The following is a 12,766-nucleotide window of genomic DNA, read 5'->3' as shown; positions in this document are numbered from 1 at the left end:
AATTCTGCTTCACCTTGAGTATGCTCAGAAGTCTGGCATTTGAGGGGAATAAGGGCATCCACATATATGATGCTTATTCTAACACTTTAAAATACTTGTGACCCATTTTAGACAGAAGCCTTTGAAATATGTAACATTGGCTTCACTGTCTCTTCATATAAAGCCTGATTGCTAACAGCCTTTTCTTGACTCATGGTCACATCACTGTGGTAACCTTAATCACACGGAGCTGTGATCCTTAGGACCTGTGCTCCTTAGGGCCAAGCAGCCCCTAACTGCCTTGGGGTTCATGTCTGCTTTTTATATTTTTCTTGTTGTTGTCTCAGAGTCAGAACGGATTTGGGTTGACTGAGGGACCTTGGGCAAGTGACTATTCCCCCTGAGCCTCAGTTTACTTGTATGCTAAAAAGGTATAATAATTGGGAGTTGAGCAGATTACATGAGGTCATATATATGTATATAAAGCTTAGCATAGTACTTGGACCATAGTAGATGCCCAATACATTTTAATTATACTTATTGCTACTACTGCATCACTGAGGAAAAGGTGCTATTTGGCTAGTGGCAATTTCTTACTGCTGTCAATGGGCTTCCCTCCTTTATTTTTAATTTAACTAAAGTGAATTTGCCATGTGTTAGGAATCTAGATAACCAAGCTCAGTGGAACTTGTAAAAAAGTTACAAGGCCCTGAGGTGGGTAATCTTTTTGGGATAAAGTGCAAGCACATAGAGTGCATGTGCAGTAAGACGCTGAGGGGCACCTGGGTGGCTCAGTCACTTAAGCGTCTGACTTCAGCTCAGGTCATGATCTCACAGTTGGTGAGTTTGAGCCCCGTGTCAGGCTCCCTGCTGACAGCTCAGAGTCTGGAGCCTGCTTTGGATTCTGTGTCTCCTTCTCTCTCTCTCTCTGCCCCTCCCCTACTTGTGTCCTCTCTCTCTCTCTCTCTCTCTCTCAAAAATAAATAAATAAACATTAAAAAAAAAAAGATTTAAAAAAACAAGAGGCCGAGGAAGGAGTGTCTACAATGAAGGAGTAAGACTGCCAGACTGGCCATTGTAGCAAGCGCTCCCCAAATATGAGCATCTGTCTTCCCAAGAATAACCACACTCCCTCCTGCAGTTCGCAGACATATCGCCTTTCTTCTTCTACAGTATTTGGAGTGTGCAGCTCTAGAACATGCCCCTGGAAGTAGAACCCTATTATCACAACAAAGCAAAGCCCCTGCATAAACTAGTGGGAACTAGAAGTCTTCATGGGGGTTCTGGAAGTGGTGCCATGCATGGATAGGACCTGGGCACCAGGTCTATGCTAACACTTGGTGCTTTATGAAAATGCAGATCGCCAGGTCTTACCGTGACCCTGCTGGATCTGAATAGTTCCTGTGGGCCCTGAAGCCTAGGATTCTGTATTTTTTTAAAACAATTTTTTTAATGTTTATTTATTTTTGAGAGACACGGCATGAGTGGGGAAGGGGCAGAGAGAGAGGGAGACACAGAATATGAAGCAGACTCCAGGCTTTGAGCTATCAGCACAGAGCCTCATGTGGGTCTCAAACTCATGGACCATGAGATCATGACCTGAGCCGAAGTCGGACATCCAAATGACTGAGCCACCCAGGCATTCCAAGGACAGTATTTTTAAAGCTCCGTGGGTGATTTTGATGACAGCCAGGTTTGGAAACCTCAGGACAAGAATATTCTTATATCCAGTGCTTGCCTCTGTATGGAGTCACCAAAATGCCTTTGAACCAGACTCGATGAGCAGGTTAAAGGTGCTTGAGAAGGAAAGCCAGAGAAGCCCCAGATCACTTTCCAAGATGATACTACTCTGTATTTTTTCCTGTCCACTGCCTCTACCATGAGATAAGAAAGCACAGTTGTGAAGAGCATGTACTTTGGCACCAGACAGCTCTAGTGAGACTTCTAGCTGTGTAATTCTAGGCAAATTACTTAACTTCTCTGTGCCTCAATTTCTTCTCCCGAAAAAAAGAGCCTAGAGTAGTATCCACGAGCTATGGCTTGAATGAACATCAAATAATTTGAATACCATGCCTGGCATCTGGTAGACTCTCCATTATCATTCTGAGCAGGCCGCACTTGCTGATGCAGGTCTCTGTGGACCCTCCTTAAGAGGACCCCTCTCCACTGTCACGGGGAAGTGAGCAGCAGAGATGAACACTGGCTCTCTTTCCTCCAGCAGGCTTGTCCAATTCAGGCTCCAAATGCCTCATGGTAGGAAGAAACAAGATGCTATCAGAAGCATGTGTTTTGACACTGGACTTTATTCTTATTTGCCTCTAACTATCTCTTGTAAGTCTGACTTCTACTACTAAACTGTAAATTCCTCAAACACAGGAATCAGATCACATATCCAATAAATATCAACAAACAACCACCACAGCCCTGAGATGCAGAAGAGTTCACTGGACACTCCCCATGTCCAATAAATTATCTAAGGCTGGGAATGAAATTCTTTTTTCAAAACATTTTTTTAATGTTTATTTTTGGAGACAGAGAGGTGGGGGGGGGGGGGGGCAGAGAGAGCAGGAGACACAGAATCTGAAGCAGCCTCCAGGCTCTGAGTGAGCACAGAGCCTCATGCAGGGCTTGAGCTCACAAACCATGAGATGCAGAAGAGTTCACTGGACACTCCCCATGTCCAATAAATTATCTAAGGCTGGGAATGAAATCCTTTTTTTAAAACATTTTTTTAATGTTTATTTTTGGAGACAGAGAGGTGGGGGGGGGGGCAGAGAGAGCAGGAGACACAGAATCTGAAGCAGCCTCCAGGCTCTGAGTCAGCACAGAGCCTCATGCAGGGCTCGAGCTCACAAACCATGAGATCATGACCTGAGCTGAAATCAGATGCTTAACCAACTGAGCCACCGGGGGAACAGAATTCCTGATGTGAAGAGTGAAGTATTCAGCAATCTCTGTCCCAGCAGACCTCTGGGACCTTGGGTTCCTGGCACTGTAATTAACTCTCCAGCCATTGCCAGGACATATGCTTCTGACAGAGGTGCCAAAGGCCAGGGACGGAGGAAGCCCTTGGGGTGGAGCAGTGGTGTGCCCACCACCCTCTGAAAGTTCTGCTTTCTGTGGAAGCCAGCAGAGCGGACTTCAATGTGGGCAGGCATACTGTTGCTGCACCTAGGCTTCTTTGGGTTTCCTGAGCAGACCCCTACCCTTCTCCTAGCCAGGAAAGCCCTGCTCCATTCTTTCCATTCATCTAAGGGCCCCCACCCCTGGTTCAGACCTGCCTCTTCAGCTCTGAGTCTGTCTGTTCCCTTTCTCTGCTGGCACACAGCATCTACTCCTTGGATACATAAGCATTTCCTCCCTCCTGGCATCATTTATGTTTCATCTAATCTTGGTGACACTCTTAGCTACATGCTATGCTCCTTAAGCACAGGAACTGTATCTCACTTTCTCATTTTCTCTAGGACGTGGCACAGGGCATGAACGGGGACACTGCGAGTCTTCACTGACTATCAGGAAGTGTGGCTGCCACCATGGAATATCTTTTTCGCATGGTCTCTTGCCTTCAGGGGTGAACCTTCGAGCCTTTTGGGTTGAACCCTTGAGCCTGTGCTTTCACACCTTTAGGTTCTAGACACGACACAGCAAGACTAAAGGCATATACAGCTTCCTCAGCAGCTTTGGAATGATTCAGAGTACAGTGGGTAAATCCTGCATGGAATTTCCCTCAACTCCATTTTTTTCCACTTAATGTGGACATTTAGATTATGTGATATGCAACTGCACCAGTGGTTTGGAGCAGTACCAGTAAAAAGTTGGAAGTAAACTTGCCAAAGGAAAGGGAATTAGTATTTAATCAACACTTGCTGTATGCTAAGCAGTTTACATACATGATCGCACCTAATTCATACACAGCCTTTTGACGTGGGTTTCATCTCAGAACTTAATCATCACTATGTCTCTAAGGACTCATGCAGCACGTGGTACATAGTGGGCACTCAAAACACATCGGATTTATTTACATTCCCTGAAATCAAGAATGCATGGCTGACCTCAAGAGGGCACATCTGCAAATGTTTACCTCCATAGGATCAAAAATCACCACCGGGGCCGCTTTGTTGTTCATTTTTGCAGCTTTTTGGATGATATTTTCAGCCTCTATAAATCTTCTCTGGGATATCAACCACCGGGGAGATTCAGGAATAAACCTGGAATAAATTTTTAAGGGTTTATAATTTTTCAGAATAGCAAGCTTTCATAGTGTTCACCACAAGTTCCCCCCAAATGATTTTTATTTTGTGAAATTGTAGTGTGCCTGTTTAAAGGAAATCAGGAAGGGGGGCACCTCATAAGATTTCCATTGATAATAGGAATAAACAAAAGCACCTCCAAGTTTCAAAGTCTTGATCAAACCATAAGACCAATCATCATCAGTTGTACTTGAAGCCAGGACCAGACCATAAGGAGTAACATTAACTGTGGGTGCGTGTAAGCCAGGGCAGTGGCAGAAAGTCATCTCAAATGTAATAGCCAGGGTGGGTCATAAAAGAAACACAATCTAGTGTCTTTTTAGTGTCTCCATCCCTTGAAGAATTCCTGGGGCCCCAGCTGACGAAGCTGAAAAGTTTATCAAAAGTTTATCAAAAGTGCTTTCTGGGCTCTTCTTACAGTCAGAGGAGAAGATGTACATATGGACACCCTCCAATGGGCTATCCCTGTGGCTCTCAACAGACTCCCAGGCCAGTGAGTAACCAAACCAGTTTTTGGGAGACAGTCAATGTTATCTTTTTTTTTTTTTTTTAACCATCTAGAAACTTTTTTTATTACACACACTTGACTTCTATTCTTTCCTAATTTTTCTATTTTTTTCTATTTCTATTTATTTTTTCATACTTTATTTATATTTTCTGTTCTTTTCTACTTTTTATTTCTCAAAATCTCTTAGCCATTCTTCTGCCATTCTTCTCTTGTTTTTCTCACCTATTTGTCAGTACTCAGTTATCCCAGAAAATAAATCACATGTAGCAGGTATAGGGGCCTCCTATAATTACATGTGCCCCTCTAAAGCCTCAATAGGAATTAATCTCAGAGCAAAACACAACTTATCAAATGGTCAACCCTCAGCCTCCTCCCCCAGCCTATTAGCACATGAGTTGAAAAATGAACCCAGTTTATATTTTTTGGAATCTACTCTTAGTTGGTCCCTGTAGCAACTGTGATGTTAGGTCACTGACCTTCAGTAATTGAGCTATGCTGCCCAAGAGAACTTTCTGCAGTGTTCTATAGCTGTTTTGTTCAATATAGTAGCCAATAACCACATGTTGTTGAGCTAGTGTAACTAGTGTGACTGAGGAAATGAATTTTTAATTTTATTTACTTTTAATTAATTTTAATTTACATAGCTGCATGTGGCTAGTGGCTACTGTGTTAGTGAGAATTTGAGGCCTTACTTCCCAGCCACTGTATACTTCATGTATATATACATGTATGCTTTACTTCTGATTCTGAGCAATGTCTTTCCCCCACCAGGCTGTTCTTAGAAATACTCTACCTTTCCTTCCACAGGCTTTCAGGGCCATCATTGACCTCAAGTTCGTAATGTTTAGTCAGCTAGATATTGAAAAGCTTCTATTGGTTCTTCAAGTTGCATCTATTGGCTCTTTCTCACCCCCTATACACATACTCCATTCATACCTGTAGTCACTTCTTGCCAAACCTTTTTAAAAATAATTTTTTTAACATTTATTCATTTTTTTTTTTAAATTTTTTTTTTTTCAACGTTTTTTATTTATTTTTGGGACAGAGAGAGACAGAGCATGAACGGGGGAGGGGCAGAGAGAGAGGGAGATACAGAATCGGAAACAGGCTCCAGGCTCCGAGCCATCAGCCCAGAGCCCGACGCGGGGCTCGAACTCCCGGACCGCGAGATCGTGACCTGGCTGAAGTCGGCCGCTTAACCGACTGTGCCACCCAGGCGCCCCTAACATTTATTCATTTTTAAGAGACAAAGAGAGACAGAGCACAAGTTGGGGAGAGCAGAGAGAGAGACACAGAACCCAAAGCAGGGTCCAGGCTCTGAGCTGTCAGCACAGAGCCTGACGTGGGGCCTGAACCCACGAACCGTGAGATCATGATCTGAGCCGAAGTCAGATGCTCAACCAACTGAGCCACCCAGGCGCCCCTTGCTAAACCTTTTAAAGGGAACTTGGGACAGGGGTGGCTGGGTGGCTCAGTTGGCGACTCTTGATTTCGGCTCAGGTCGTGATCTCACAGTTTGTGAGATCAAGTCCCACGATGGGCTCTGTGCTGACAGCACAGAACCTGCTTGAGATTCTCTCTCTCCCTCTTTCTCTGCCCCTCCCCTGGTCGTGTGTGCCCCCCCCCCCACCCCCGTGTGTCTCTCTCTCTCTCTAAATAAATAAGTAAACATAAACAAACAAACAAAAAAGGAACCTGGGACATAAAAAATTCCCCAGACTACCTGCAGGGCTCTGCATGGGTTTACTCCCATTTCCAGGCCACCATACTCAGGGCTGCTGTGATCTCTATTTTTGGATTGCCATGGCTTTTTACTGCATGGATAATTAAGTCTAGCTGATTATTTCAAAATTTAATGGAGTACCATATGAGGTTATACACCGTAACCTCTCTAGGTATTGAATTCAAGTTGAACAGGGGAAGGGCATTGCTAGAGAGTCTCTATCATACATTGAGCAGATAGCAGGAAGCACAGCAGCCCTAACCTGACCCCCAATCACCCCAACCCCCCCTAGACTGATGAGTATGGCTTCCGGAAGTCCCACCCTCAGGGACGAGGCATTCATAAGAAAGCTATTCTGTTTTTATAGGGGAATGATAAGACTGTTGTTAAACTTTCAGCATAAGCACTCAGCTTTGTAGTGCTGGCCCGGGGCTGCCCTCTGTCTAGGGCAGTCCTGTCCCTGGTACAGTGTGCCCACAGCCGGGAGCACTCATGGGTCAGCCCATGGGCAACCAACAGAAGCAAGAACTCTCCTTAGGGCAAGAGTAATGCAGCTCCTCATGGGATGGACCTCCTCAGCTGGAAACCGAAGGGGCTAACCTAACAGAGTGGTTCCTTGCTGCAGTATCTGGGCCTGAGGCAAAAGTCCAAGCCCCAGAAATTAAAATCCATACTAATCTTTAATGGTCAGTCAGGGCCCTTCTATTTTTATTCTCTCTCTCTCTCTCTCTCTCTCTCTCTCTGTCTCTTTCTCTCTCTCTCTTATAGGAGCACATACCAATAACATATTATTATACCATATTTTAGAAGTACTGGAGTCTTATGCCAAAACAGCAACCAGGAATCATAGATTATTAACATCATTTGTGTGAAGAGGCAGAAAATAACCTTTGAATAATCTTGTCTCGTGTCTTGAGAGAATCTCTGGTCACCACCATCTCTTATAATAAATTCAGTTAGCAAGGGAATTATGGAAACAGGGACAGAAGATGTGATGAAGGTAATGTTGATGATAATGATGATGCTGGCTCTCATTCCAGGAAATTGCCCTTCTCTTGTAAATCTGGGGTGCTTCCTTGGAGACAGAGCTCTGTAGTTAATGGTCTGTCCTTATTTCCCATAAGCTTTTCTGACCCTCAGACTGGGTACCAGAAGAAACCTCCAAATCAGAATAGTAGCTAACCTTGAAAACAGTGTCTCTAAAATTCCAGAGAAGTAAGGAAAAAAAGTGCTTTCTCCTCCCAGGCACATGTATGCCAAGAATTTACACTGAAAAACATAGCAGTCTTAGAGGTGATAAAAAGACAGTAGCTTGGAGTGGTCCAACCTGAGCTATCCAGTCCAAGGAGGCCAAAATGTGCTGTCTGTCTGTATGGCTGTCTAACAATTGCAGAAAGATAAAAGACCTTCTGGCAACTTCCTAGGCTGTGTCCATAGGACAAGGAAACCATAAGAGCTAGTCTAAACCATGAGTTTTTAAAACTGGTCAAAGAAACTTTCATTGTGTGTAAGCAGGTACAGATCAAGCAGTTTGGTAAAACCTGTCACTGCGGGGAGATTTGATATTGATAACCTGAAACCAAACCAAGAAGGATTAACGAGAGAGAGAGAGAGAGAGAGAGAGAGACCCACCAGTAGACGAAATCCCCTTTCCTCTTACTTAAATATGGGGGGAGGGAACCCAAAATACAAAGAAATGAGGGAATCCCCCAAAAGAGGGTGCAACTGGAACCTTATTCCATGATTCTAATCTCTTCTCTCACCTGAAATTTCCCACATAATCATGTTGGGTGAAACTGGGACCCAGTATCTCCAAACTTGGTTATTCCCACACCAATGTGTCAAAATTGGGTGGCAGGATTATGGAAGGAGAGAACATTTCTCTAACAATTTATTAAACAAAAGTAATTCTTTTGCCCTTCAAGACAAAGCAGATAAATAGGAGCAACCTACATGTTAATCACCTTGTGATAGAGAAGCCTGAGGAAATGACACTAGATGAATCCATAAGGAGAAAGAGATTTCCTAGAGACAGAACAGTGTGGAAAGAGCAGGGTGGGACAGAGTTGGAAATAACAGAACCCCACAGTAACAACTCCACAAGCAACATCAACAACCAACATCAAGTTGGGTGAGCCTGTGGGGGGAAGCCTGTGGGGGGGGGCGTTTCCTGAGAACTGTGCTTTTCGGGGACCATGGAGAATCAAACCCCAGCACACAGGCCCACCCACAGCGAGGCAGACACTCTATGGGCTCCGAAACCCCAGCCTCAGCCAGCCGCGCTGAGGTCATGCAAGCCCACGCGAGGAGGATCCACACCAGGCTCTGGCTCCAGGCATGCTGGCCCGCAGCAGGGGGCTGTCTGGGACCGAGCCACACTCACCACCACAGGGGGATGCACAGCACCCCCGGCACCGTCAGCGCCAGCAGCAGCATCCGCCAGTCTCTGATGAAGTAAGCAAACAGTGGCAGCAGCATGTAGCCAACTGCAAAAAATGTGCACACTCCTAACGTAGAGAATATAATACGAACTGACTTGCCAAGAATTTCAGTTCCTGTTCAAAACAAGGGAGGAGTATTAGCATTTTAACTCACTTTAATATTTGCTGTTTTACATCAATTACCTGGCAGTTAGAGTTCAAACTGTAATTACTTGCAAAAGGGAAGTGGCACTTGTTTGCCGTGTGGCCCAGAGGAGGCATGATCAGGGTGAAGGAAAGCGGGAAGTGACCCAAGACTTGTCACCTTAGAGAAGGATGAGTTTTCATGAGATTTTATTTTATTTTTTTATTTAAAAAAATTTTTTTTTCAACGTTTTTATTTATTTTTGGGACAGAGAGAGACAGAGCATGAATGGGGGAGGGGCAGAGAGAGAGGGAGACACAGAATCGGAAGCAGGCTCCAGGCTCCGAGCCATCAGCCCAGAGCCTGACGCGGGGCTCGAACTCACGGACTGCGAGATCGTGACCTGGCTGAAGTTGGATGCTTAACCGACTGCGCCACCCAGGCGCCCCTTCATGAGATTTTAAAGGAGGCATAGATTTATCTTTTGAAGGCCATCTCATGTCACAGAAATATCATGCCCAGCCCTGAGGGGTAATCTCTTCTGAGAAGGCCACATTTCCAAAATGAGTGCCCCAGGTTGAGGAGCCGACAGGGTGCTCCAGGAGACAGTCGGGGCTCTTCTGGGGGTCTCTGTGGAGTCGTGATGCATGGAGCCTTTCCCAGAGTTCTGCACTATAAACAGACACGGAGTCTTGGGAAACAGTGGGAAGTTCATACTTAACTGAGTCGCATTAGGACACCTTTAGCCACCCTTGAGCCCTGGAAAGTGATAAATAGGGTCCAGCTGGCTCCTGAGGTACATAGGGAAGGTTCCAGCATCCAGGGCTGAATTCCCCGCAGCCACACTGTGTCCAGAGATCAGCCCCAGGCAGAAATAGTCTATTCAGACCATGGAAAGAAAAGAAGCAGCTGATTTGCTGGCCCAGCAGGTGACAGGCAGCTCTACAGCTGGCCACACACCCAGGGAACTTCATGGAGCCTCCCCAGAGCGCCACAAAGGGCCAAGACTGCTTGGCATTGGGCCCTAGTTTGGGGAGAGGACACACAGGTGGCTGTTGGCTCTTGCTGTGCTCAGTGCCACAGGTCTTCCAGAGACATTGCCTGCCTCTTGGAGCTCTCAGTTGATATGGGGGAGTCTGAGAAGAAGCTCCTTCTGTTGTCACAGAGTTCCAGGCCCTTTCCGGAGTCCACTCTTGGTCCTCTGCCCCGAGGCAGAGATCTGGCCAATGGCAACGGCTCTGCCTTTTATTTGAGATCTGCCCACCACTGCAGAAAAGTAACCCAGGAAACACAAAACAGCATTCAAAGGACCGTTCAGGCTTGTCTTTAAAGAGATATTTTCTCAGATGTGTTGATATGCCCTGAGCCCAGGCTAAGGAATTAAGGGCTAATTCCAGAGAAGCAGTACAATTACTACTGTTGACCCTTGAGCAATGGGTTTGAATTCCATGGGTCCACATACACAAGGTTTTTGTTTTTTGTTTTGTTTTGTTTGTTTTTGTTTTAGTAAATAAGTATGGTACTGTAAATGTATTTCTCTTCCTTATGATTTTCATAATAACATTTTCTTTTTTCTAGCTAACTTTATTATAAGAAAACAGTAATAATATATTCAACATAAAAAATATGTTAATTGTGGGGCCGCTGGGTGGCTCAGTCAGTTGAGCATCCGACTTCGACTCAGGTCATGATCTCACAGTTAGTGAGATCGAGCCCCACTTCAGGCTCTGTGCTGACAGCTCAGAGCCTGGAGCCTGATTCGGATTCTGTGTCTCCCTCTCTCTCTGCCCCTCCTCCACTCATGCTCTGTCTCTCTCTCAAAAATAAATAAACATTAAAAAAATACATATGTTAATTGACTGTGTATGTTATCAGTAAGGCTTCTGATCAATGGTAGGCTCTTAGTAGTTAAGTGTTGGCGAAGTCAAAAGTAATACATGGGATTTTCGACTGTGCGGGTAAAGGAGGGGTCAGTACCCCAACCCCCTTGCTCATGGGTCAATTGTATTTCGCTAATTTCCCATTCTCACCACTTGTTCCTTATCCCCAACCCATTTCTTCCTCAGCATGACTTAGAGGTTTGCCTCAGTGGTTCCCTCTTGAACAGCCATTGCTAAAAAGCAGACTGTTAGAAATGTGCGCCTCTCACATCCCAGACTGTGGGCAACAGCCCTAACCACCTGGGGCCTGTGATAGCCTCTCAACTAATTTCCAAAAATAGGGCCTAACTTCTCTGAAGATCATGAGTGTTAATTTCAGGTATTTTCTTACCTCACTAAGGACCCTCCTACCACTCCATAGGCAGACTCACCATGCCATGTTTCTAAACACTTCGGCTGTAATTATTGTGATGTGAGAATGGATAGGGGGTGCTTCATTCCTAAGCAGAGATTCAGAAGTGAAGCAGCAGAGGATTTGGTTGTGGAAAAGAGAAAGTGCACAGGACCAAGGGAGAATCTTGCAGAATTGTGAAGCAAGGGAGCTCCCCCATACTTCCACGATCCTGATAAGAAAGAGAAGCGACACCACTGGGTTCCTGGATAATCTCTGTCACTAAGCTCGAGTGTCAGGGCAGAACAGAGTTGTTCTGACTTTGCAGAGTACCCATGGGAGACAGAGCTTTTTAAATCTACCACTCTGCCTTTCTGTGGGGCCACATGGATGGCATGAACCTGAAGAGTTCCTTATTAGCACGACTTCCTGCTCTGTGACTTTTAGACCATCACCCCTCTGCAAACATTATCATTGTCCTCCTCATCACCATCATCTTCACACTAGCATTTATTTTGAGCCGGCACTTTGAGTCAGGTTCTAGACTAAGTGTTTACTCTATTATCTCTTTGAAGCATCACAATAATTGTGCAAAAATGAATATTACTTCTGTTTTACATATAATCAGCTGAGACTTAAACAGCTGAAGCAAATGGTCTCACTTCACACCATGTATAAAAAATTACCTGGGGGCAAAGCCTGGGCCTTCTCAACCAGTTCTTCACCTGAGACTCCTAAAGGAGACATTCATGGGAGATGGGTCAGGCCATGGTCTCCTTTCAAGAAGTGAGGATTTGTGTTTTCCCTTCCTGGGCTGGTCTTTGAACCAACTGGAGGCCAACCAGCCCTCTCAGAGGAACGCTAAGAGAGGAGCCTTGATTCCTGCAGACCTTTCACAGGCTGTAGCTGCCCCACAGGTGACAGCAGTGACTTCTGGTTCTCCTGGCTGGGAATGCCTCTCCTGGCCTTGTTTACACCCTAGGTTTTTGCTTCTAGTTGGTCTTGGTCTAGTTGGTTCTTGGAGTGTCTCTTGGAAGTAAGACTCTGCTGTCATCTAAGCCAGAAGGGCCTGTCCTGGCCAGGAGTGTTTGTCTTTTGCTTGTCACTACCCCCTGAATCTAAGTACTCTCTCCAAGAGGGTACTCTGTCCAAGTGGGTGACTCAGGGAGGGTCAGGCTCACTTCTGCATTGATCAAGGCCCTTCTGTGGGAGTCATCCCAGGAACCACTGAATCCATTCCACATGGAGGCAGGACATGCTCTTCCATGAATGACTAACACAGGCCTGTGGCAGACCCCAGTTCAAGAAATAAGGTGGGGCAGTTGCCAGAATCAGGAGTAGGAGGCAGGGGCCCCTGGGTTGTGAGTACAGAAACCATATGCAGAGTGGCACCTGCAGAAAGCCTGGGCTCCTTGACACTCGCTTACTACTAGAGTAACTTTGATAAGTCCTACTTCATGGAGTTCTTAT

General features: G+C 45.4%; 1 protein-coding gene across 2 annotated transcripts in view; it reads right to left on the bottom strand.

The window, feature by feature from the left end:
• Window positions 1-12,766, bottom strand: part of SLC22A4 (solute carrier family 22 member 4) — a 42,691-nt gene that overhangs the window by 10,463 nt on the left and 19,462 nt on the right. The window contains exons 4-5 of one of the 2 annotated variants that reach the window (XM_047878590.1): window positions 8,844-9,015; window positions 4,061-4,187 (exon numbers count right to left, since the gene is read on the bottom strand). In XM_047878590.1, the coding sequence (XP_047734546.1) occupies window positions 4,061-4,187; window positions 8,844-9,015 (299 nt within the window). The remainder of the gene's footprint in view (window positions 1-4,060; window positions 4,188-8,843; window positions 9,016-12,766) is intronic. The other variant, XM_047878582.1, reaches the window with a different exon arrangement.

The sequence above is a fragment of the Prionailurus viverrinus genome, chromosome A1 (genome assembly GCF_022837055.1).
Source record: "Prionailurus viverrinus isolate Anna chromosome A1, UM_Priviv_1.0, whole genome shotgun sequence".
Classification (NCBI taxonomy): Eukaryota; Metazoa; Chordata; class Mammalia; order Carnivora; family Felidae; genus Prionailurus; species Prionailurus viverrinus.
Note: the sequence above shows the minus strand (reverse complement) of the source record. Positions and strands in the feature narration are given on the sequence as shown.